The sequence below is a fragment of the Scatophagus argus genome, chromosome 16, assembly GCF_020382885.2.
Source record: "Scatophagus argus isolate fScaArg1 chromosome 16, fScaArg1.pri, whole genome shotgun sequence".
Classification (NCBI taxonomy): domain Eukaryota; kingdom Metazoa; phylum Chordata; class Actinopteri; family Scatophagidae; genus Scatophagus; species Scatophagus argus.
In genome coordinates this window covers 17,885,463-17,908,892 of record NC_058508.1, presented here as the reverse complement: position 1 = coordinate 17,908,892, position 23,430 = coordinate 17,885,463, and the positions used below count along the sequence as shown (strand labels likewise).

The window sequence follows — 23,430 nt, the reverse complement described above, 5'->3', positions numbered from 1 at the left end:
CGAGAAGAGAGGAGCCTTTTGAGATAAAGCCTTTTGTTGTTTCTTTCTGAAGGAAGCTTAGCCTTTTGACATTCATATAACTATCCAGTGTAACAGCTTAAGAGCTTACATGTTTTGTGCAGACTATGAAGCCTGCCTACCCATCCCCATCCATCCCAAATATTGTGGAACTGGACTGTACCTTTTTTTTCACCTACAGTACATATTTCTGTTTTTTCATCGGCCATGTGCAACAATCACATTGCAAATTAACTTAGATTTATCATGCTACACCCTTTTGTCTACTTGATACAAAAAGAAAACCAACAATGTTCTCATTTTCCTTGACTAATCTGCAGGAAAAATCCATTTATGTGGCAAAACTGCGGTAGAATTACATATTCTGAAATACCCAAAATGTATCATGGATCTGGTAAAAAAAAACCCTGTATTTTTGCACATCACAATACATATATATCCCAGATAAAAATGTTGCTTTAATGTCAATTTTTCCCATATTACGCAATTCTATTTCACAAGTCAAAATATCCACTGTTAGACACAATATAATCAACAATGAACATCTCAAACATGAACTTCCAGCTTCAGCTTTTAAACCTTTACACAAAAATAAACAAATGTTCAGTTTATATGATGATATATTGCACATTATTGTTTCCCAGACAAGGACAACAATAACAGCAACAGGTACCATTAAGGAAAAAAATGGCTCACCAGGAAGTAAGCAACAGCCAATTTGCAATATGTTATATTCTGCATAGCAAACAGTCCTGTATTTGGTGATCAAGATAAGTCATGAGAGACGAGGCATGAAGCTGCGCAGTCGAGGACGGAAGAATGTGACAAATACTGTACCTTAGGTTATTTAACAGCTCATTTGCACTATTTTTCTTTTATTTTACATCTGTGATGGTGTCATCATGTGGAAGTTCATTATGTCACATGCAAATGACACATGAAAATGCAGTAGATGTTCTGTTGGGGACTCTGTGCAAGAAGACATAAAAAGGACAACTTCTCTAAAAATGCTGCCGTTACAGAAATGGTGAAGGTTCCTTAAGTACAGATACATGTTGTCCAAACTGATGGTTTTTTTCTGCCAAGGGAAAAATAAAAATTGATTGAGCAACAATGGCGGGGCTGATTCACTAACTCTGGACACATGGGATGTAGCCTCCCCAGTGAGAAACAATTAATTTTAATAATAATAATCCTTTCACGTTGCTTGTAAGAGGAACACATTATTGTCACTTTACAACCAAAGCAGCTTTATCCGAGAGACCAATAAACCTTTAATGAGGTTAACTATATTTGGCTTAAATTGTAACAAATTACAAACCTCCGCCTCCAACACTTCATGTTCATTTAGTCCACATATATGCTACAGCAGGCTCCATAGAGGCTATAGTATACATACACTCACTTGCCAGTTTACCGCTAATAGAAAACACCGCTGGGACTGTTTCATAGTAGTTGTTGCTTAACTGACATGTTGTGCGAGGTGTCGCGAGTAAATGGTGTAGCTTGGAGCTTTTTTGTTGCACAGGGACTTTACTGCAGCCTTCCACTTAGCATCAAACTGTCACGATGCAGAGGGGTTGTTGAAGATCAGGTCCGGCCTCATCTCTGGGGTAAGGTGACTAGTTAGATAATGACAGGCAGGTCACAGTGTGCTCTCTCAATATGTCTTTATTTTCGAAATGCTTTTATGACGCATTGATTGTGACTAAACGGGAACATACTGGGACAGAGATTGATGTTTTCTGTTTTTCCATGTCAGAAACAAGTGTTCTCACTTTTATCCCTGGGATTCATTATCTTCAGTATGAACAAAGTCAGTTGATCAAGCAGTCGTCACACGTTTTGTCAGATATGTGACCAGCAATTATGGATAAGCATAATTGTAAATGTTTCTAGTATTTTGTCTACCCTCATTGATATAAGTGATGACATACTACATATTATGTCTACTTTTAGCCTCATAATAAACTGGCATCTGAATGTGAATTTTTCTGGTGTAATCACAGGTGATTATGCCATAGACTACATCATATACGTATAGAAGGATGCTTATGTGTTCATCCAGGATTCCTACTGTAATTCATTAATTTGAGATGTAGAGAGAAATGTATGAAGAGGTTAATAGAGTGGCCTGGTTGCCTGGCAACTCAGCGATGCCTTTCATTTGTTAATTTACACTCAAAGAAGGTCAGTGACTCAAGGGCCAACAGAGGAAAGAAACGGCTTTAGTTTGACACAAAAGGACAAAGAGAGGCCAGAAATACTGAAACACACAGTCGGTTAGAAATATGATTCCTGACCGCTTGTTGAACTCTTTATACTTTACCAGAATAAGCAATATCACCTATAATATTTAAATTTATACGTGTATTTCCATGTAACCTTTATTTATCACGGAAAAAGGTCACAATACATGATGCATACCATAAGCAGACCACGGATTCTGTTATTCACAGCAGACAAGAGCAAAAAAAAATGTTATTTACAATCATGAAATGTGTGTTATTCTGAAGACACTCCAATAACCACAAATTTATTATTCCATTATTATTGAACGATCGAATAATGGTTTGCTGTATCTTCTCAAAGAGCAATAAGTTTACATGCACCACCTGATTCTCCTGGGAAATAAAATTGATTCTACAGGGAAATATAGTCGTCTGTGATCATCAAGCAGGAAAAGGATGTGGGTGAGGCAGAGGCCCAGCTCACTAATAGTAGGGGAAGACAACTGCTGCGCATTGCACACTGAGCCTGGTACATCCAGTCCCTGAGCTGTGCAGAGGTGGTCTGAAGGACACCAATCTCAGTGTATAGCGCCGTTGCAGGAGGAAAACAATGGACACAGCGAAATGAGTCATCCTGTTTTAACTCTGCCCGAACAGTGTGAAAATGCAGAGAGGAATCAATACGCAGGTTGATGGGAGTGTGAGTGAAGGCAGGTGAAGACGTGGGTGTTTGCTTGTGCATCTTCCAGCACAGCGACTAATTCAGTGTCGAAGGGCAGATTAGTGCAAACACAAAGGGGGCCATAGCTGGATCTCTGCTTGGCGGCAGCGTTTTAAAAAAAACAAAATAAGAAATCAAAATGCAAAGAAGAAAATAAACAAAATCACACATTTTTCCTTACTCCCTCGGTGTTCTCTGCATTGTGTCAGCTTTGATTTCAGTTTGCACACACTGTTCCGTCACATCACGTTACATCAGGGAGAAAGGAGTGATGGAAAGCTGTCTTTAGAGGAGCTCAAAGGCAGCAAGGAGCTGCCCTCAGTGCGCTTACAGACTCTCCATCTCTGTTTCCTTCTCTCTGAGTGCTGAGTCATGAGTGATGAGTGCATGATGCAAGCATGCAAAGTATAAAGTGAGATACATGCAAGCCTCCACAATATCCCTTAGGCTGGGCAAATGTCAACAACCTGTGTTTAGCCTCAGAGCGTGCGCATTTTTCACCTTATTTTACTTTGGGTCACTATTTGTCCTTTCAACCCAGGTCCAGCTGTCAGTTTGTCTGATCCCCAACTAACCCCACCCCCACAACATCCCTCATCCCTCCAAAACAAAGCCAGACGCACTGAGAAAGCCTTATGAGGCATTACTTCACAGATGTCTTGCTGTCTCTCTCGGTCTCTGCTCTCTCTCACAAATACAGCCGACTCGCCACTTTTTCCGCTTGATTGTTCAGCTTTCAGCTTCTGCTTTTTAAAGTGAAGAGAAAACAATTTCCAGCTGCACATCCTCTTTCACTTTCTGTCATGCTCTTAAGCTAGACAAAGCTGCAACTCTGTAGGGTTGAAGATGCAAAAAACCGCCAAAAATATGCCTGATCTGAAAATACAGAGCTCGCATCATGAATATTCAAGGTTGGGTTGATTGTTCTAGACTAAACTCAGTGAGTGTGGTCACGGGTAACAACAAGGCTCATGGGTGTCATGCGTACTTTTAACCACAGCTATCATTGAAAATACAGTAGCTCACATCACAGTCTTCTTGATACAGATGAGCTTTGATCAAGAGCAGAATGAAGTCTGATAAATGCTTTAAGTGTGGAAATCACTGGCTGAACCAGATAGGTGGAACTTCCAGTCTCCTTTCAAGGAATATATCAAATTTTGAGAACCGATGAGAACATTGACACACCATGGATGGTTGACTATAGAGGCATGAAATGGTGTGTCTCCGCCATCAAACCTCATACTCTGAGACAGCAGACAAGGCCATGGCTTGAATGGTTTGGAATTTTGCTTTCATTCAGACATTCAAAAATGCAACTTGGACAGTCAACTACTAAAGTTGTCTCATTTAAAGATGAGCATCTTATTTAGTAAGCTAAATAAGTTTCTGGATCACAATAAGACATTACTGCACTGTGAGCTGACCTAAAACCTCTTCATGTTCAGCTGTCGGTTGGCTATTAAGTGAGTAGTTACCTGCTTTCTGTGATGGCCTGTAATTTTCAGAGCTGACAGGACCCGCTGTTCCAAATGTAAATATTATTTTAGGAAGTCTGGCACTACGGTCTACTGTCTGTTGTTTATTGTGCTGTGTCTGGGCACCACTCTGGTTTTTTCTTTTCAACTTTTCAACAAGTTTATTTCTATACTTGCTTTCTGTTGCCATGTGTCAAATAGGTTGAAAGGCACTAATGCATAGTGTTTAAACTAATTTTCCAGATAAAATACATCAAACATACAAAATGCACCCTATTTAATTATAACATGGTGCAGATATACTCCAATCATGCATTGCCCTGCACTGGCGTGCGTGGCCCCTTCACCTTGTGTGGGCTGCAGACAGAGATGTACTTTACTTTTACAGCCCAGTCGATAACACATTTCCACAGAGCAGGCCTCTATTTCCATTTATTTCCAGTCAAGAGCTCCATCAGTAAGGGATGAAGCAATTGACCTGATACCATATGCAACCTAATGGCCCTACATACATGACAACCATAACATACAGAGTTATTGCACAAGGGCAGGCAACACAGCTCCACAGTCATGCTGGCCATCACAACTCCTGTCAGTCTGAAATCAATACCTGAAGCAGGGGAGGAGATTGCGATGGTGTCTGGCACGGGCCGGGATGGGAAATGCTCAGGACTGATAGCTACATGCCAGGTTCCTATATTAGCTATGCAGTGTTGACTCTGGGAAATGTGATCGTATTTCTTCTCCTTTTCTATCTCTGTCTTGTCTGATAGCGAGTTGGGAGGTGAGGGGTGGTGGGCAGGGGGCTGAGTAGGAGAAGAGGGAGGAGCACCACATCCTCTTACAAGGACAAACTCCTGCTCGGACAGGAAAGCATTTAACTACATTAGCAAGCAGTTCACGTGCATGTGTGGTTGCATGCATGCTTGTGCTTACAGTCTGAAGTCGTCCCTAGGATGTGCAGTTTGGCCTTCACCTGTTTTCCACTCCGGTGCTCCTAGCATCACTGTTTGATAAACTAGTTTCTAATGGTATTGCTGCGCAGTTATCTGCTAATCTAATGGCACCTGGCCAGCCTAAAGATTTAGCTGACCATCACGTCAACCCTCCCACTCCAGCATAAAGTTCTTCTCCTGCTCAATCCCATTTTTCTTCCTCTGCTATCCAATCATGTAGCTCTCTGTCTTGTAAACAACTCTCGCTCCCTCCAGCTTTCACCTTGACCTCTCGGGGCTCAATCTCCATCTACAGCACTACCTGCATTTTTCCTTTCCCACCCCCCACCTCTCCACTGAAACTTATTTGTTTTTCCTTTTTCTTCATTTCTAGAACATCCAAACACACTCCATCACCAAAACAACGCTGTTTTAATTCTCTCCCCTTAGCCAGACCTCCTTTTGTCACTCTTTCATCTCCACAATTTTCCTCCACTCCTTTTGGTCTGTGACAGCAGACTGTGAGCCACTGTGTGGGACGGCAGTGGTGTTTTGAGTGGTGTTTTGAAGCAGTGCATGCACATGCACACGCATGCACGCACACACACACACACACACACACACACACACACACACACACACACACACATGTATGGGTCTGTGGAGTCTGGAGTGTAAGTGGCAGGTAGGAGAGAGGCTGCACCACAGGGGCTGGTGTTGTTGCCAGCACCATGCATGCTTCTTCCAGAGTATGAACAATAACAAACACACACACACACACACCGTACCCTCCTCACAGCCACGAGCAATGTAAACAAAGATGGGCAAATGGGGAAATGTGCACCTGTTTCCAGTACCTTAACACGCATGCACATATGCAAGGCCCGAGGGAGTTTTATCAATCTGAGCATGAGGTGTCTGTGAATACAGCATGAATACTAATTACTTGAGGTGATGGGGACAACTGACATGCACTAAATGTGCCTCCTCTGCTTTTCTCATCTACACCGTTTAGCAGTTTCCTGGAATACTTCTTACGTTTCTGAGAACACACACACTTCAGTTAAAAACATTATTTGTGGTCTTTGCTCATCTGCAGTCAGACCCCTGAATACACACTCATGAGCAGAGTAGATAACATCAGATAAATATGAAGTGCCGCATTTATTCTCTCAGTAATGAATTCTTAGACGATGAATGATTTAGAGAGATGAGGTGCTCTATTTGTCGCCAGTAAGCAGTCATGGCCTACTTTTGCTTACTTTGTCCAGTTTTCTGCCTATAATGTCCTCAATGAGTCACGAAAGTTCCAAGTTATTTTTGTGATATGTGGAAGTTGTGGAAAATGCGGGAAAATTTAAACGCCGTAACATAAAACTGTAGCACAAGCTCATGATTAAAATAAAATTAAATTAAAAAAATAGAAATCTAGACTAACTACACCCATCATGCAGACAAACACCTATTTTAGCAGTTATATTTGCATGTGTATTTATACTCCGTGGCAGGTGAGAGAAGGGGACTTTGGCTCATTTGTTTCGTAAGCAGGTGTTGATATTGGGTAAACAATGGGGGTTAAAGCATGTGAATAAAACTGTGATTACTAAAATTGTGGGGGAAAAAAAGAAGCGAAACTTGGTACGCAAATAAGATTCCTAAAAGCATAAACATGGAGTTAGTCGGCACCATATTTCTTCATCAGCGACTCCTTCAAGTATGAACCAACTGAAGGAGGGAATAAAACTGTGCTTTCAGCATAGCTTTGAAGTCAAATATGTGGACTTTTGCTTTAAGATGACTAATAATTGTTAATTGAAGCCCTAAACTAAAGACAGAACTAATGAAAAAAAAGGAAATAATATACGCAACTATGAGTCATCTCATTCAGAACAGATGAATGATAATCAAGGAATTAATAATTTGTTGGTTAATTGGACTACATTACACATTAAACTGAGCACACGCGTGCACACACAAACACACGGATCACAACGATCCCTGTGACTGACGATCTCAGTCTGCAATGCTGTTGTGTTTTCTCTGACAAATCATGTCATTACACTTGGTTTCAAGACCGAGCTTTCCAACTGCCAAACAACGTACACATTTGTGAGAGTCTCTCGAGGCAAACAGCATCTATCCAGTCCTCACACAGGTAGTGTCTCTCTGTTTGAAACAGCTGGTGAAAACTATACTGAGGTTAAATAAGGACAGGAAGGCGGGAGGAGCAACTGTGTGGCTTCACTGAAGCGTGAACATGCAAAATGTATGGTTTCACATCTTCTCTCTCTTCATCTGTGTCTCGCTTCCCCGTCTCTCTCCCCCTCTCTCTGCATCCTCCTGCTTCGTGACTGGGCTGTTGGGAGAACACTGCAGTCCTCGCTGTTCAGGATTACTGCCAACCGAAGGTGCTAATGGCCTATAGCTGTAGAACAGGCAGTGCCCTCTCAGTTCTTCTATTTTTCCCATCTCTGTCCCTCTGCCTTTTCATATTTCTCACCATCTCTGACTCCCCCCTCTCTTCTCCTACTCCCTTTTCTTTTCTCTCCATTGCCAAACTGCATTAAACAAAGCAGTCTGGTCATTAATCTACGTGTTATTCCCTCACTGCTGGTCCAGCATGGGGCATTTAATAACCAGGCCAAGCCCAGTAGGTGGAACACAGTAAGAAGTCTATCTAGTCACTGTGAGGATCTCACCCAGCGTTCACCAACACAATCAACCAGTCTCCTTTGAGTCTTCCTGTAGATGTGAGCTGTGAGGAAACTTTGACTCATATTTTAACCGTCAATGTGACCAATACTAAACATTTAGTAGTCGTATGACACACAAATATGTCGCAACAATCTAAGAAAGCCAGAGCCTATAGGTTATATTTTTGTGTTGGTATTTTTAACTATTGCAACTGTTAATGAAACTCGAGTTAATAATTTTGTACAAGGAAACCAACAATTGTTCTTTGCAAAATAGTGAGCTATTCCTTTAAAGAAACAGTCTGTACTTTTATTTACATTTGTTCTAAGTTTCTTTCAAATTCCAAAACTTGTGGGAACTTTAAATGCACTTCATATCTGTTCAAATCTTTTAAAACCCAAATTATGATCATTATTATAATCAATAATAAGGATCAATGGATCAATGATGAGATGTGAACCGGAGGTACTGAAATTCGTTCGTTTATTTTCAGCGCATGCTGTGTGCCACCTACACCGCTGAGCACCCGCCAACTTGCTGACAATCAGAGCAACACACTGACCTTAATTCTTCCTGATTACCAAATCGACTTCCCTGTTGCATGAGTGTCTGACCTTTTCACACAATCATACAATCATGCACTCAAAGTTACACCTGCTCATGTGTGCACATCCAACAAGCCTGTACCAACACTCACTCACACACACACACACACAGACATACAAGTATACAAATAAAATTGGACTGTTGACCAGTGAACAGTTTTCCTCCCTCCTCCTCCTCCTCCACACCTCTGTGTTCATCTAAAAAAGGCTCATGACAAAAAAAGGACTCCTCTCACACACCTTGTCAAGGCTGTTGACAACTGGGTCACCCTGAGCTGAGAATTTGTACCCACTTACACTGACTGACCTGATCCGTTCGGGCTAATTGGAGTCTGACATTATGCAATGACATTAATGAGGTATCCACATAAAAAGTGCACCTTGACACTAGGAACTTATTATGCTGGTTATTTGACAAGCTTTCATTATTAACTACAAACTCCATGTACTTTCCAAATTCTTTCATTTCACTGCAGTGTGAAACAGTTGTGTTTTTGATTGTAAAATTGAGATTATTTTTGTATGTTACTGCAGTTGGATAACATACAACATCTTCCTTGTAGATGTATTCAAGTGCTTAAGGAAAAAAAATCCTACATTGTCCTACAAGACATAAAAAGTTGGCTGCAAAAACAGCAACACTGAAACAGCAAGGATCAACCAAACCCTGGTCATCCTATTCAAGGAATCTGTTTATTAGTGATCTTCTGGAGATGATTTTCAGACAAAATGATTTTGTTTTTCCAAGGATGGTGGGGAGGCCAGAATTTCCTTGAACAGACCACCTGGGAGTTTTCAGAGTCTCTGCAGCTACAAATATGCGACCACACAATGATAACCAAACTTTAACAAAAGCATGGAACACATTGTCTGCAATGTGCTAAAATCTGTGAAGTTAGATTCTGCACGAGCACAGACTGCATCTATGGACAATGGTGGTGGTGGTGGTGGTCGTGGTGGTGGTGGTGGCGTGTGTGTGCGGGGGGGTATGTAGGCTTTTTTATAACTTGTTTTGTCCCTGTCTTTTATCAACCCTTTCCTGACTCATTTTTCCGCTTGCTGCGGGGGGAAAAAAGTGTTTGCTCCTCACTGTGAGGCTCAGTAGGAGCTGTAGCAGCCATAGAAGCAGAAATAAACATGAGATGGTGGAAATAATATTCATTCCAGTTCAGCATTTAGTCTGCATCAACTGTCACACCATGTAGCACTTATGGAAAGATGATGCTTGGGGTACAGGCAGGTTGTGACTGAGTTTTTGTTTGAACTTCATTTTGATGCACAGTTCTATGCTGCAAATCTTGACTTTGCTTGTAAAATATATCCACAATTGTGGATTGTAAACATACAATGACATAATTAAAGAACCTGGATTTTTTTTACAAAATTCAAATAAAATATTAAAGTATTTTAAAAAAGGCTTCTTAACCTTTATTTTTAACTTTCTGCCTTCATTTTCATCAAGAAAACCAACATCAATCAACTCCCTCTCTGTCATCAGGGCCCTGTACTTTCTCTTTCTCTTATTTTCCCAGCTCCAGGGCAGAGCTCACTGTGCAGTATCACATTTCACACTGTAATGTCCAGATCTAACTCTCTCTCAAGACACATGCAATGCAAAAATCCCTCACTCCAAAGACCAGCCTTCTTCCCCTTTACACACAAACTGCAGACTTTCAGAGAAAACATAAATATACAAATTGATATGCAAAGCATTCAGTGGGCTGAGGACTGGAGGACCAGAGGCCCAGAGCAGATAGAAAGCTGGGATCACATGAGAGCGCCAATCCCCAAACTCATACCTTATATATTCTCAAGGCTGACTGAAGCCTTTCTCTGTCAGTAACTACACATATACAGTGCAGCTTTGCAAATACACATACCATGTAGACATGCGTACTCTACAGAGGAGATGAACATCGAGCAAGAGCTTTCCTCACTAAGCTGAAAACACACTTGAAGAATGTTAAGAGTGATTTAGTGAAATCCTCCAGAAGAAACTGTCAATAACATGTGTTGTTAAGCTGCAGAAAAAAACAATCTGATGCCGCAAAGGAAATGTGAGCACTGTGTGTGTGTGTGTTTACGGCATCAGTGGAATTTCTGAGTGGCGTGCCCATACTTGCACTGTAACCTGCAGAAAGACACCCTGGGACAACAACACACATAGCTAACAGCTGGCCAGCATGCATGAGGACACAACAGCACCAAGACAGAGCCCACATATGGGAGGAAGGTGAAGTTACCTAAATGTGAAAAATTTATGCTATGGTGGCAGCTCACGTTCAACTTGGGTAGGTGTTGCAGTTTAAGGAAGACATTTCTCATAATGTGTGGGCAGCAACCATAACTACTGGCAACAACAACAAAAAAAATCAGAATCTGAAACAAAACATGAAATGCATGAGGGAAAGAGCTTAACCTAAGTGATCTTTCCCTCTTGTACTAACATTGAATCAGACAAGACAATTAAATTGTACATCACATCCCCTTCCAATCACACACACACGCAACCTGAGCTTAACTCACATGCTTAAAGCTCGCAAAATTTCCTCATCCTATGCCATCTGTGCCAGGGCAAAAAGAAAAATGGCACCATCTGTGAATCCTTGGCATCTGTGTACCAGTGTCTATTGTAAATCACAGTGGTAAAACGACAGAGTACAGCTCAAAAGACATCAAAGCTCTACACAGTGGCCCTTGTTTCTCACAAACACGATGTGCCACTTCATTCACCATAAACCCCAAAAGCTAGGGCATGCTTATGCAAAGCGACACAGCTGGAAGTTCATTTCGTAAGGCTGCCACCTCTGTGCTGCAGTTGCATGCTTGGACAGAAGATTTCTATGGCTTGTTTTCTGTATGATAAATATTGCATTGAGTCAAGTTTTGCAATCCATTGAGTTCTATGCATAAACAAGACTATGAGTCCACAGCCACTCTAGCAGCTCTGTGAGGTTGTACTTCGGCACAGACAGCCAATCTGGAAACATGCTGCTTTGCATGTATAGCATGTCACCATGCTAACATTTCTAATAAGCACAAAACATAAAAGTAGCCGGGGCATTATTAAGTCAGCTCATGTTATTTCTGCATCTGGTCATGGTTTTGGACAAATTTCGAGTGGTGCTTGAGGAGAAGTCAGGAGATCAAGAAATAAAGCAATCCTGGCGATGGTTGTTGAGGTGTTTCAGTCTGGGCCAAAGTGGTGAACCAACCAACCAACCAAGACACATTGCTATCCATAAAGCTATGCCACAGTTAAAAATTCTAATAAAGAATAGGAAAGCAGCCCCATCAACTCTCATGAGTTGAGGCTAATTTTCTGACATAATTATTGTTTGAAACTTTGCCATAACTGTCGATATGATACCTGAATTTCACTACAGAAACTGAAACGCTAAATTGATTTTATTCAGATTTAAACTTGAACTAATAAGAAATGAAAATACAAATCAATCCTGACATTCGATGCCATCTTTCAGTGTTTGACAAATAACTTCTGTCAGTTCCGAGAAAGCCTTGTGGTTTGACATCCAATACCGTTAGTTATGCCGTGACTGAAGCTGCAAACTAATCATGAAATAATCACATCAAGTTCCTTATTAACTCAACCTGAAAAGACAACAGGAAGCTCTGTTTTGTAGACCTCAAAAGGGGGAAAAAAAATCTTTGTGTTGTTCTGCTTTCATAACGGGTGAGAAAAGCTCAAACATATGATTATATATCTTTATATAAGTTGAGGTCTGTGGTTGCCTCGGTCTTGACATGGTGCGAGGTTAGACAGAACACAAGTGCGGAAGAAAGTAATGAAAACAAGAAAGCAAATATAGCAAAGAGACTCAGACAGAACCCAGAAATAACACTGGTCTCCATACTCCATACTGACAAGAAAGAAAGAAACAGAGAGCTAACTGTCACTAATGTTCGATAGTTTTGATTTCTTTTCCTTCAGGAGAGCTTTGTTGCCGGATATGTACAGTATATACATGCATGTGTGGGGTTGAAAAAGCTGTGTGCAAGACAGCTTGACTCATGTGACTGCTCTCAGACCACGTATACACACAGACACAGTATACTGTAACACCTAAAAATATCTCATATCTCACCAGCTCTGGCATGTTTTAATGCAGATCCACCCACAAGATCAGATGGTCAGGAGCTGCATCTTTTCCTTCTCTCCTGCTGTTCTCTGGCCTTACTTCGCATTATTAGTTTTCCCACATCTTATTTTATTCTCTCATGAAGCAATTCAGAAGGTTTAGCCTTCTGTCACGATTAACCTCCTGTGAGGAATTCCCTTCTGATTCAACAAGTAAAGATGCTGTACTTGTACTTTCCAAGAATATAGCAAAATTCACCATTAACATTCACCACTGTCACTTCCAATGCCCGAGTTACTGCTACTGAAAATAACCACACACACGCACAAAGACACACATGTTCCTTCTGCTAATCGTTCTCTGCCTGTCCTCATCTCAGACAGAGAGATAACTCCACCAGACCACCCTGGGTAGCAGGAGGAGGAGGAACTGAAGAATGAAATGGTGCCGACATGAAGACACTGAGCTCCCTCCTGCAGACCGAACCAAAACAGATTGAGTGTCTGAGTAAATAAAGCGAGGCCCTGGTACTGATTTTACCTGTGACCAATCCTTTCTGCTCTTTTTAATTAAGTCGCAAAATAGAAGAAACCTAAAGAAACAGAGCCAGCTCCATCATTTTCTTCCCGCTAGGGGGATTACCTGGGGAAAACCTCGTATTCGCACTTCAGTCTGTAATATAACAGAATGCGAACCTTGAAGCACAAGTACATACTGTTACAGAAAAAGTGGGAGGATGACAGTAGAAGAAAATTTTAACTTGGCTCCTTCCGAATGGTCTTGAATGTCGAAACTGTTCTCAGTCCCACCTTAAATGATTCACTGAAACAATGGATTACTAGCACACAGATTTCAAATTTCTTTCAAATAGCGGTGTTAAAAAAAATACCATGCTGCTTTTTTTATTTTGTTGAACTGTTTGGATGATTGCAGACTCTTTCATCACCCACAGTCACACAGATCTCTCCTCAGTGTACTGCTACATTCCCTTCCTGCCTTACTGAATGTTAAGAAGAAAACATGTGATTGAATGGAGGTGCCAGATGTTCTGCAGGCAGCAAAAAAAACACGTCACAGCAAAGCCAGGTGGAGCAGCTCTCACAGACATATTGTCCTATTCATCCATCAGACCCCCACTCCTCCAGCCCAGAGGAACTTGGGAAACATCCAGCCTGACAAATCTGAATATTAGTGACCCTTACTTATACCCTTAAAATAACATGAACCGCTATCCTGGGCGAGCCAAGGCCATTTTGCTAAATACTGCGTGCTATCAACTCCTGATCAAACCAATGTCCTGCCCTGACTACTTTGCCCAGAGATTTTTCTCTGTCATGAGGACCTCACATACTGCAAAATGCCAGAATCCTTTACTGTAGTGCAACATCACTGCTGCAAAGGTCTCACAAGGATCATCAAGATAAGGCATTGTCCAAAACACACCCAGGTGGTGTCCAATCAAATCAATTGTTCTTGTTGAAAGAAATGTCTTTTGTCTTGGGCTCAGTTTGACACATGAGTAATTGAGGATCCAGCTCAAGTCATTATCCTTTAAGGGAGTAAAGGAAGGGGAAGGATTAGGAGGCAACTTTGGACAGTCCCAACCCCCATAAAACAAGAGACGGATGGCCCGAGGACAACAGGAACTCTGTTGGTCTGTGTCGTCTGTCAACAATTTGCAAAGAAGGGAAAGTCAAATACAGCAAATCCTCGTCAGAGCTATGACAGCAGTTTCTCTAGTGTAGTGTTTGCTAATTAGCATAAGCGCATCAAAGTCGTGTCTACAAGTACATAAAGGATCTAGTAAAATAAAGAGACGCTTCTGTTCCTGTCTCCACCCACTTCCGCCCCCTTCCATGTCAATGAGGGATGTTGCAAAAGATTCTGGCCTGCACCACTAACTGGCATTCATTTGGCACCAAGTTAGCTGTAAGCGGTTCTTCCACCCATGAGATTTGATTGAGTTATGATTATGAGAAGATTTGTGATTTTTAACACCAATTGGGTCTTAAAGGACATCAACTGCTTTCATGAGCTTTGTGTCCCAGCCACTGCTGACTGTGTTGATAAGCAGGCCAATCCACCAACTCCACCTTGTTTGTTGGACACCGACATGCACCTGTCTCTTTTACCTAATGTGTTATCTCTGTTTCTCTTTATCTCTTTCTCTCTTTCTCTACCTGGGGAGGCTTGACTCACAGTCTGAAAACCCCTGCAACTTCCAAAAATCAGTGAATTTAACTGACAAATGACTTTTGTATAACTGTATTTGAAACCAAGCTTCAAACATTTGGACCCCCACAAGATTCCTTGTCCTACCTCTGTTCCACTCTGATCTGACAACTGTGCAGCTTCAAGCGATAACACATTTTGCAGCGACAAAAGAAATTTACCAGGCCTATTCAAATAATCTTGAAATAACAAGTCAAACAAAAACACAAAATGTACAGAAACAGAAATCACAAGCTCCTCTTTGTTTAAACTCGCTCCACTGAGATGTTAATCACACTTGTTGTACGAATCCATTTGGGGCTCTCGAGTGTTTCTCTGTGGGGGAGTGACCTTTATAAAACTGTTGATGCTTTTGCTTGCTGTTTGACGCTAAGCTGTGCATTCAACATACAAAGAGACCTATTTGAGATGTTTGTATTTTGTAGATTGCTGCCAAACCAGGCAAGAGAGCAAGCGATGATTCAGCAGCCCCAGACGTCTGTAATCACTACTTCGCATCTTCTGCTGCCTCCTTTTCAACGCAGTGCAGATCTCTGTTTTCCAAAAATATCCACACATTCAGCATGGGGTGCTGCTGCAGGAGAGATGGGAATCACTGTTCTTTAAAATCCCTAAAAGAGACACAAATTTTACCAGAACTTCCTGGATCTCTATCCATACTTTCTGTCCATTACTTTGAATTACATTTTTGGAGGGAGCTCTTAATCTACGAAAAGCTTGTGATATGAGCAGTGAGGCGTGGATATGCTCTTATTCCAATTCTCATCATCATCATTATCATCTCAGCTGATCCCACTAAATGTAATCAATGTTTTTAGTTCACGCTTGTTGAAGTGAGGCGTTCTTAGTCCTTGAAAGGGTCAGCCAGATCTCGCATGAGCTAAACAGCAGCCAGGTGCTGTCTGATGGGATCCATCAGAGGGAAGAATTTTAAGACAACACTCATGTCTGGCCGATCCCCCCAGTGATATGTGTCTTTCTATCCAGGTGTCAGACAGGTTTCAGGTGAACTATTGAAATATCACAAAGGAAGACTGTGGATTACCAGGGCTTCTTTCACTAGGATGCTTTATGATAATAAAGTGCACTGTAGCTCAGTACAAAAAGTCAAAAATCAGTTACTATTGTGCACTGTTCTTGACTGTCAGCTGACATTTTCATACACAGTATATAAATGATGATACTAAGCATACGCTTCTTGTAGACATGCACTTTGCGTTGAATGCACCAATTCAAAAGTGAAAGGCTTATTTTTACACCACAATATCAATATTACTACAATACTCCAGAAATTATTATATGTACTTTCACAAAACATGAATACAATGAGAATTTTGATAAATTATCGTCAGTTAAGTGGATATAACATCTAAGATAAAAAGGCAAAGGCAAATATTAGAACAGCTAGAATAGTGTTGTACGTTCAGGAAATGACATCACTTTGCTGTATTGCAGCCTTTAAAATAACAATATCCTAAATGTAAGACGGTATGTAGTCTCATATCACAATATGAACCTAGATCTCATATAACCTCAACAACCTTAAACATACAAAATAAGATATGTGGGATCGCGCCAAGCAGACATCATTTAATCACCAACAAATGTGTTCTGTACCGACCAAATAATAAAAAAGATACTGACGGAGTAACATCATTATTTGATTACAAATACCCAATTTATGAGAAGTCTGGGAAAACTCTAAATGGTGTTGGGGAGGAAAGTCTGCTTTCCATGACAAACAACATGCTGCACAGGCTGAGCCCTGCCTTTCTATTTGCATAAGTTTGCTGGATTAGTACATACACAAACGTATCCGAAGGCAACTCCATTTCAACACTTGCTTTGTTTGTGAAGCAATAACTGACAATTTGTTGAGATGTATAAACAGAAAAAGCTACAGCCACGGGTTATTGTCACCATACAAATTTAAAGTACAGTGACCAATTCCAGCATCCATAGTTGTTGTGGACCCCCTCAGGGGACCGATATTTTCAATAAGATCATGTCCCCCCGACAGATAAAATGACATTCATGACCTGGCAACCATGGGTGATATAAATCCCATGGAACCCCTGTGGGATTCACTCAAATGCACCATAAAAAGGACTATCTGCCCATCAACCTTAGGCGGTTATGAAAGGCACTGATGTCTGCATGGCCAGTTTTAACACTGGGACGCTACAAGTCCTCTGTTGAGTCACTGGTGTGATGCGTGGCAGCTGTTATCAAAGCCAGAGGTGGTCAAACACAGCACTGAACTGCTTTTTCTATTTATATAGTCAGTGGGTGGAAGAGGATGACTTTGGGAATGGAAGCAGTGCTCCAACGCTTGTGCTTATCTGACGTCGCTTTTGGTGTCCGTTTCTGCATGGCAGGTACAAATGCACTAAAATTACATAACAAGTTTCCTGTTTTTAACTGTTTTTAATTTCCAGTCGTGTAAAAATTCAGTAACAGAACAGTTTTCCAATGTTCCCTTTAAAATAAAATACCAGATTTAGTTGACCTAAATATAAATGAGTAAAGAACCCTTGAGAGCGATGAAGAAAGCCTGAATCTTTGTCCTTTTAGACCTTTTGAAAAGCAAAAGTATCATCTCCTCACATAGGATGTTCTCTTTTTCACAGCTGACAGGATACACTCCATAAGCCTATCATATATGTCCTTCATTAAGCATCCCAATACATTCATGAACTAATGGGGGGCACACAGGTTCATACTGACTCAAATTTATTATATGAATGAATGAATGAATGAGAGGATGTATTGACATTCAGCCATTCTGACGCCGACTGCCTTAGCACACAGGAGAGAGGACCTTATGCAAGACAGACTGATAACCCCGTGATCTTTATCGATTTGTATTCCCAGTGTTACATCACTGACGTCTTTCCTTCTTTTGGGATTACTTTTAGCCCAGTCATGAACTCTTTATTTTTTATTGCAGATGTCTGAAAAAAATGTTTGACCTTTTATCTGATACTAAGGTCAAGAACTCTACAAAGTGCAGAGAAGATGGGGGAAAGAGTGAATAAAGAAATAAAAGAAAAGTAGAAAAATAAAAGATACAGTAGATGCTTGCCAGATTCCGTAAAGATGCAATAGTGCCATCCTGAAAGTAAAATCCTGTTTGCTCTTCCCTTCCCTAGTTGTGGTGGCTGTCAGTTCCCTCCACCCAGCAGCCAGGCTGGAGCCGGCCTTGCAGCTGTCTACAGTCCAGCATTACATAACAAGGCTGCATCACAAACCCCCTCTAACCACTTTGCAGCCTCTCCACCATGACACTGTCACCCTGCTGAGGAAATGACACGAGGACAAAGTTGGACGCCGGCTTAAGGGACAGACACACAAACTCCTCTCTTATAAGACTTGCTTGTTGAGAGCCAAGTTAATGAGGTAACGCAGTGCTAATTGCTCATTTGCTTCTCTATTCCCATGGACCTTTAGCCCCTTCTCTTTTAAAACCTCCAGTCAACACACACACACACACTCACACTCTCACACCAAAGTGTTGCTTAAGAGTGGGTGGGTGTGATGAAGATACACATGAACCAAGCCTACAGAATCAATGACCCACTTTCCCACCATGCTCTGCTCCAACAGTGCACCATTTCCTGAGCACCATGTGTGATGTGTCTTTCTAGAAGCACTCAAACAAATTAAACTCTACTTGGACACACCAGCTGAACAGGAGAAAGTATCAGTTCAGTATCAGTTGGTACAAGACTCGGCAAGAGGTGTGTTTCATCTCTGTGCTATGTATATCTTTAAGTTAAATACTCAAACCTGTTCTACAGGGCCATCATGTAAGCGACATAACATAACAACACTTGCTAACAGGAGATAACCAAAGGGCTTTTGTCTACTTAAAACTACACTAATGCATTTGGAAAACTAAAATCTAATGAAATTCCAGTCAAATATATATATATATATATATATATATATATATATATATATATATATATATAAATAAATATATATATATATATATATATATATATATATATATATATATATATATATATATATATATATATAGTTTAATTATTTAGAAGTTTTTTTCTGCAGTATAAAACTGACTACTGTCAAAAGTAGGGCTGCTCCCAAACAAAGAGTTTCATAAGATGGCTTCAAGTTATTTCAAACCATTACTCATTACTCAACTAGTTTTTAGAGTATCAGGAATTTGTTTGAGCTCTAAGGCTGAAAAAAAGAATGACAAACAACACTGTGCTCCTTTACAGAGAAATATAAAACCCTACTAATGATCCTTATTTTACAATCCCAAGGATTACACAAGTTGCCTGTTACTGCATTGTAAACAGAAACAGCAGCCATGATTCTGAATGAGTCGGAAACAACCAGCAAAGAGACTGAGCATTTTTATCATTTATTTCAACACAGTATAACATCACAAAAGTCTTGTTGCTCAAAAAAAGGGAAAAATAACTCACAACTTCGCAAAAACAAATATTTGCAGATTTGTCAACACAATGGGTGATGTAAAACCTACAAATCGATCCAGCAATAATTCTGTGGTTGACAATTAGCTGATCAACGTTGTGTTCTTGCCAGGTTTTGCTCTTGACATCCCAGAGCTGACCTCATTGTGACCCCCCTAACCTCCCTCATTCTCCCCACTTCATCCATCTTCTGTTCTTGTGTCCTTGTTGTTTCAGGAGCAAAAGTCCTGGTCAGAAAGACTGTAAATCATCTCTGTAATGTTTTCCTTGTTGTTGGTCCGGCCATGTTCACTTGGAGGCAGCTGAGCCCAGTTCCGTTAACTGATCGGCTACTGTTCTGATCCAGTTCCATTTTGGCACTGCTCCCTGTCAACATTCACCTCTAAGCCCCCCTTCCCCCTGGCCTGGAAAACTTCTCCTGAGTTAGGGGTGTAAACATCAACACTTCCCCAGTGCCTGAAGTTCCCAGTCCACACCAAGGCAGCTAATAGCTGCACAGCTAACTGAACTAACAGTTCAACTGAACTCTAATGGCAGCTAGAGTAATCACCCGCCATTTTCTAAGATACTGTAACGACAATATGTTACAGTACCTGCAAGAGAAAGAGAGAGAGTTTCCTTGGAAATGTAGCCATTGAGGTTTTCATCAATATGATCCTGTGTGAAAATGTGATTAGCATCTAGTCTGTAAGGGAACAGAAGAGGGACAAATGACGCAGAAAACACAAAAACTGCGAGTAACAGAACCAACGAAAAGGTGGTCAACAGAACTGTGCTTTCTGTTTGCTTTCCAAAGGGCACGTATGCACGTTTGTCCAACTTAAGAAGAGGCTAAAGAAGAAATCTCTGGTCATTTCTCAGAAGGAGTATAATGGATCATTACATTGGTCCTAAAACACAATTTTGATACAATTTTTTGAATTCCAAATACATCACTCACATCATTTCCTGCCAAAGTAGTGAGATCATGGGTCCGTTCCAGAAACTACACATCGACACAGTCTGAGCTCATGAGCTAATTTTTAGACTTTGTCCCTGGATATTTTAGGAGACTATATGAGAGAATTTGCCACGCTTCATCACACTACAATAGAAAAGCGCAGCAGGATCACTTTCTAACATCATATGAATGCGGTACTCAGAGAATCAGCCATTGAAGATCTGTTATCAATCAGACTTGACAGCACAATCCCCTCCAGCTTTCCTGTCATGTTTTGCTCATGAGCTTCACAGAGGTGGACTGATTGTTGTGGAAGGAGAGGAGGGATTTAGGGCTTTTGAGCCATGGGATATTTCTTTTTATGAAAAACAAATGGATTCCATTGACTTGACAACATTCGACCAGTGTCAGTATTTGTTTCCGTACATCCGTACATACATACATACATACATACATACATACATGTTGTCTGTGGGAGAGTGCATTGTGTTTGCTCACATCCACAGGGAACCGAATAATGGGGGGTATGAAAGAAATAGCCTGTGTTTTGTGTCAGTTGCTAAGCAAACTAGGTCTGATATGACAGAATGCAACTCTCCAGTGTGTCCCACCTACGCAATACTTCAATTTCCACCAAGGACCCCATGACCAAGTCTGTCATGTTAACAGATTGCACTCCGTGTTGTAAAATCAAGGGACTAACATTATAGAAATCACACAAGGAAACTTGCCATCTTGCTTGTGTCAGTGTGTGGAGGACTCATGTACTGAGAGCACTAATGAGGGCTGAGCGACCATTAAAATATTTAAAGTTACACTCTCCATTAATTAAAGGACTGTATAGAAAAAGATGGCCTTTCCCGGGCTCACAAATGAGGTGGCAAAAGTTTCAAAACAGACAAAGTTCTGCACACGGTACGATCTGTTTATGCTTCTACCTTGGTTGTGTTAAATTAACTCTGGACCTAATGCAGCTCCACAAAACACTCTACCACATGATTAAATTCTAACAGATACCATAACATAATACTTGGAAAGCTATCATAATATCTCAATCTAAACCTATAAATCTCATAAATCAAATCGAAGCTCACATAGCCCAAATACACTACAACTCTGTAAAATTTACAATTTCAGTTCCGTGTTACTGTACTGTACTGGGTTTTAAGTGTGCATAATGAAATGCTGTACAGGATAACTAGAGCAGCAACAACCAACTGGGAAGACTGAAAATTCTCGGGCTCCTTTTGCTACTGCTGAAACCGATATTAAAAATGCAATCCGCATGTCCTCAAAGTTTAGAAGTAAAAATATTCAACAATATTATAGTGCATCTATCTGACTTCATGTCAAAGTGTTGATTTCTATGAAACTGACGCAGAGTATGTAGGGACATCCAAATGTGAAGGATCCAAAATACAGCAGATGTTCTGAGTGAAGACGTGAACATTTGTGTTAGTCTTAACTGGTGTCTTGTATTTCTGTTGTTGCTACAGGCCCAAGTGGAGTAATTCTGGGTGATTCATTCTCTCGTTTTGCTAAACTTGCACCAAGAGTTGCTAAAACAAAAGCACGTTAATTCTCCTTTTCTGTGACAGCCTACCCAGTGGAAGGACCCCTGAAAGTGAGTGCATAACAGTTAACAGCTTGCCACACATTTGTAAAGCATTTTATTGCTTCAATACGCCATAATGTTTCCACGCCACTAGGCAAATTCCCCTTGTGTCACCTTGAGAATCACTGACAAGGAGAATAAAGTGTTTCAATCAACCAACCTTCATGATGCCGCAAGGTGTGTTTCCAGCTCCCTGACTTCTCTCGGCCGAATTATCACGGCTGCCACTCCCGATCCTTGGACTGCTGTGCTCCCTGTGCCGTCCATTGGTGTAAACTCCCTCGGCCCCGTAGCTCTGGGCAGCGGCTGACACCTCCAAATACGCCCGGGTGCCGGTTGGAGGCATCGCGGCCACGTCGCCAGTGACTCCCGCTGCGTTGGTCTCGCCCTGGGCCGGCGAAGAGCCGATGGCAGGATCCAAAAAATGTCCCGACACAACATCTGAAGCGCGTACCCCTGCCATGATCCGCTGGAGTTACAGCAAAGCCGTCCCCACCACAATGTAAAAACAGTCCATTTTTCTCAAAGCGCGGTGGACTTGTTGACGTCCAGGGTGGCTCGTATTCTTCACCGGATCACCAAGGCTGGTCCATCATCAGAGCGCACGGTAGCGTCTGAAGCCGGGCAGCGGACGGTCAGGCTGCTGTCCTGGAGAAATAATGAGCATACGGCGCACCCCGCACAAGACCTCCTCCTCAGATTAGCTTTCTGGAGACGTTTGCTCAGATTCCGACCTGTGCCGAGGGCTTTACTGCTTCCGTTTGTGTTTTGCAGCTTACACTTTGTCCTCAAAAATCTGTTTGGCTCACCACGTCCGCCTCACTCTCCGCTGTGCATCGCCTCGTGTCCCGTTCACTTTTGCAGCGCTTGCAGACGGGAGAGCTCCCCCCCTCTCACATGCATCCGCGGGACAAATTCAAGACGGCAGAGCGCAGTCGCAATGAGCTCGAATAGAGGCATTTAACACGCGGGCGCGTGCGTGTACGATTGCAATCACAGTTTGATTATGCAGGCGCGCGCACCATCTCCCCACTATTTAAAGCAAAGACTGTGGCCGTGTGGACAGTTTGTGAGCTCACAGGCCAAACATTTGAACATTTGTTACAAACGTAAGCTCTAAAAGTTTTACTGCCGAAAACATCAACATTAGACCTGTGAAGCGCTTCAGCAGAGCTCTCAACCATTTACCAGACTCTCCACAGGAGGGAGCTATGGAGCATTCAAGCCTTTAAAAATGAGTATAAACAGGATTTTAAGTCTGACACACGCATCTGTATGAAAATTAGAATTCAAGCAAATATAAATAAAAAGTAAGTATAAATAAAATATAATTTAAGAAGTCTTCAGAAGCATTTTGTGAACTTTTCTCATTACTCAAGGACCTGATTTGCT

The 23,430-nt window shown here is 41.4% G+C and overlaps 1 protein-coding gene across 2 annotated transcripts in view; it reads right to left on the bottom strand.

Moving 5' to 3' along the window:
• The window catches only part of plcl5 (phospholipase C like 5), a 60,777-nt gene extending 37,674 nt beyond the window's left edge, over positions 1–23,103 (bottom strand). Inside the window, exon 1 of one of the 2 annotated variants that reach the window (XR_006845587.1) lies at positions 22,199–23,103. Coding sequence is in view for 1 of the 2 variants with exons in the window: in XM_046414398.1 (XP_046270354.1) it covers positions 22,199–22,501 (303 nt within the window). In the remaining variant the exon portion in view is untranslated. The remainder of the gene's footprint in view (positions 1–22,198) is intronic. The other variant, XM_046414398.1, reaches the window with a different exon arrangement.
• Positions 23,104–23,430: the final 327 nt, after the last annotated feature.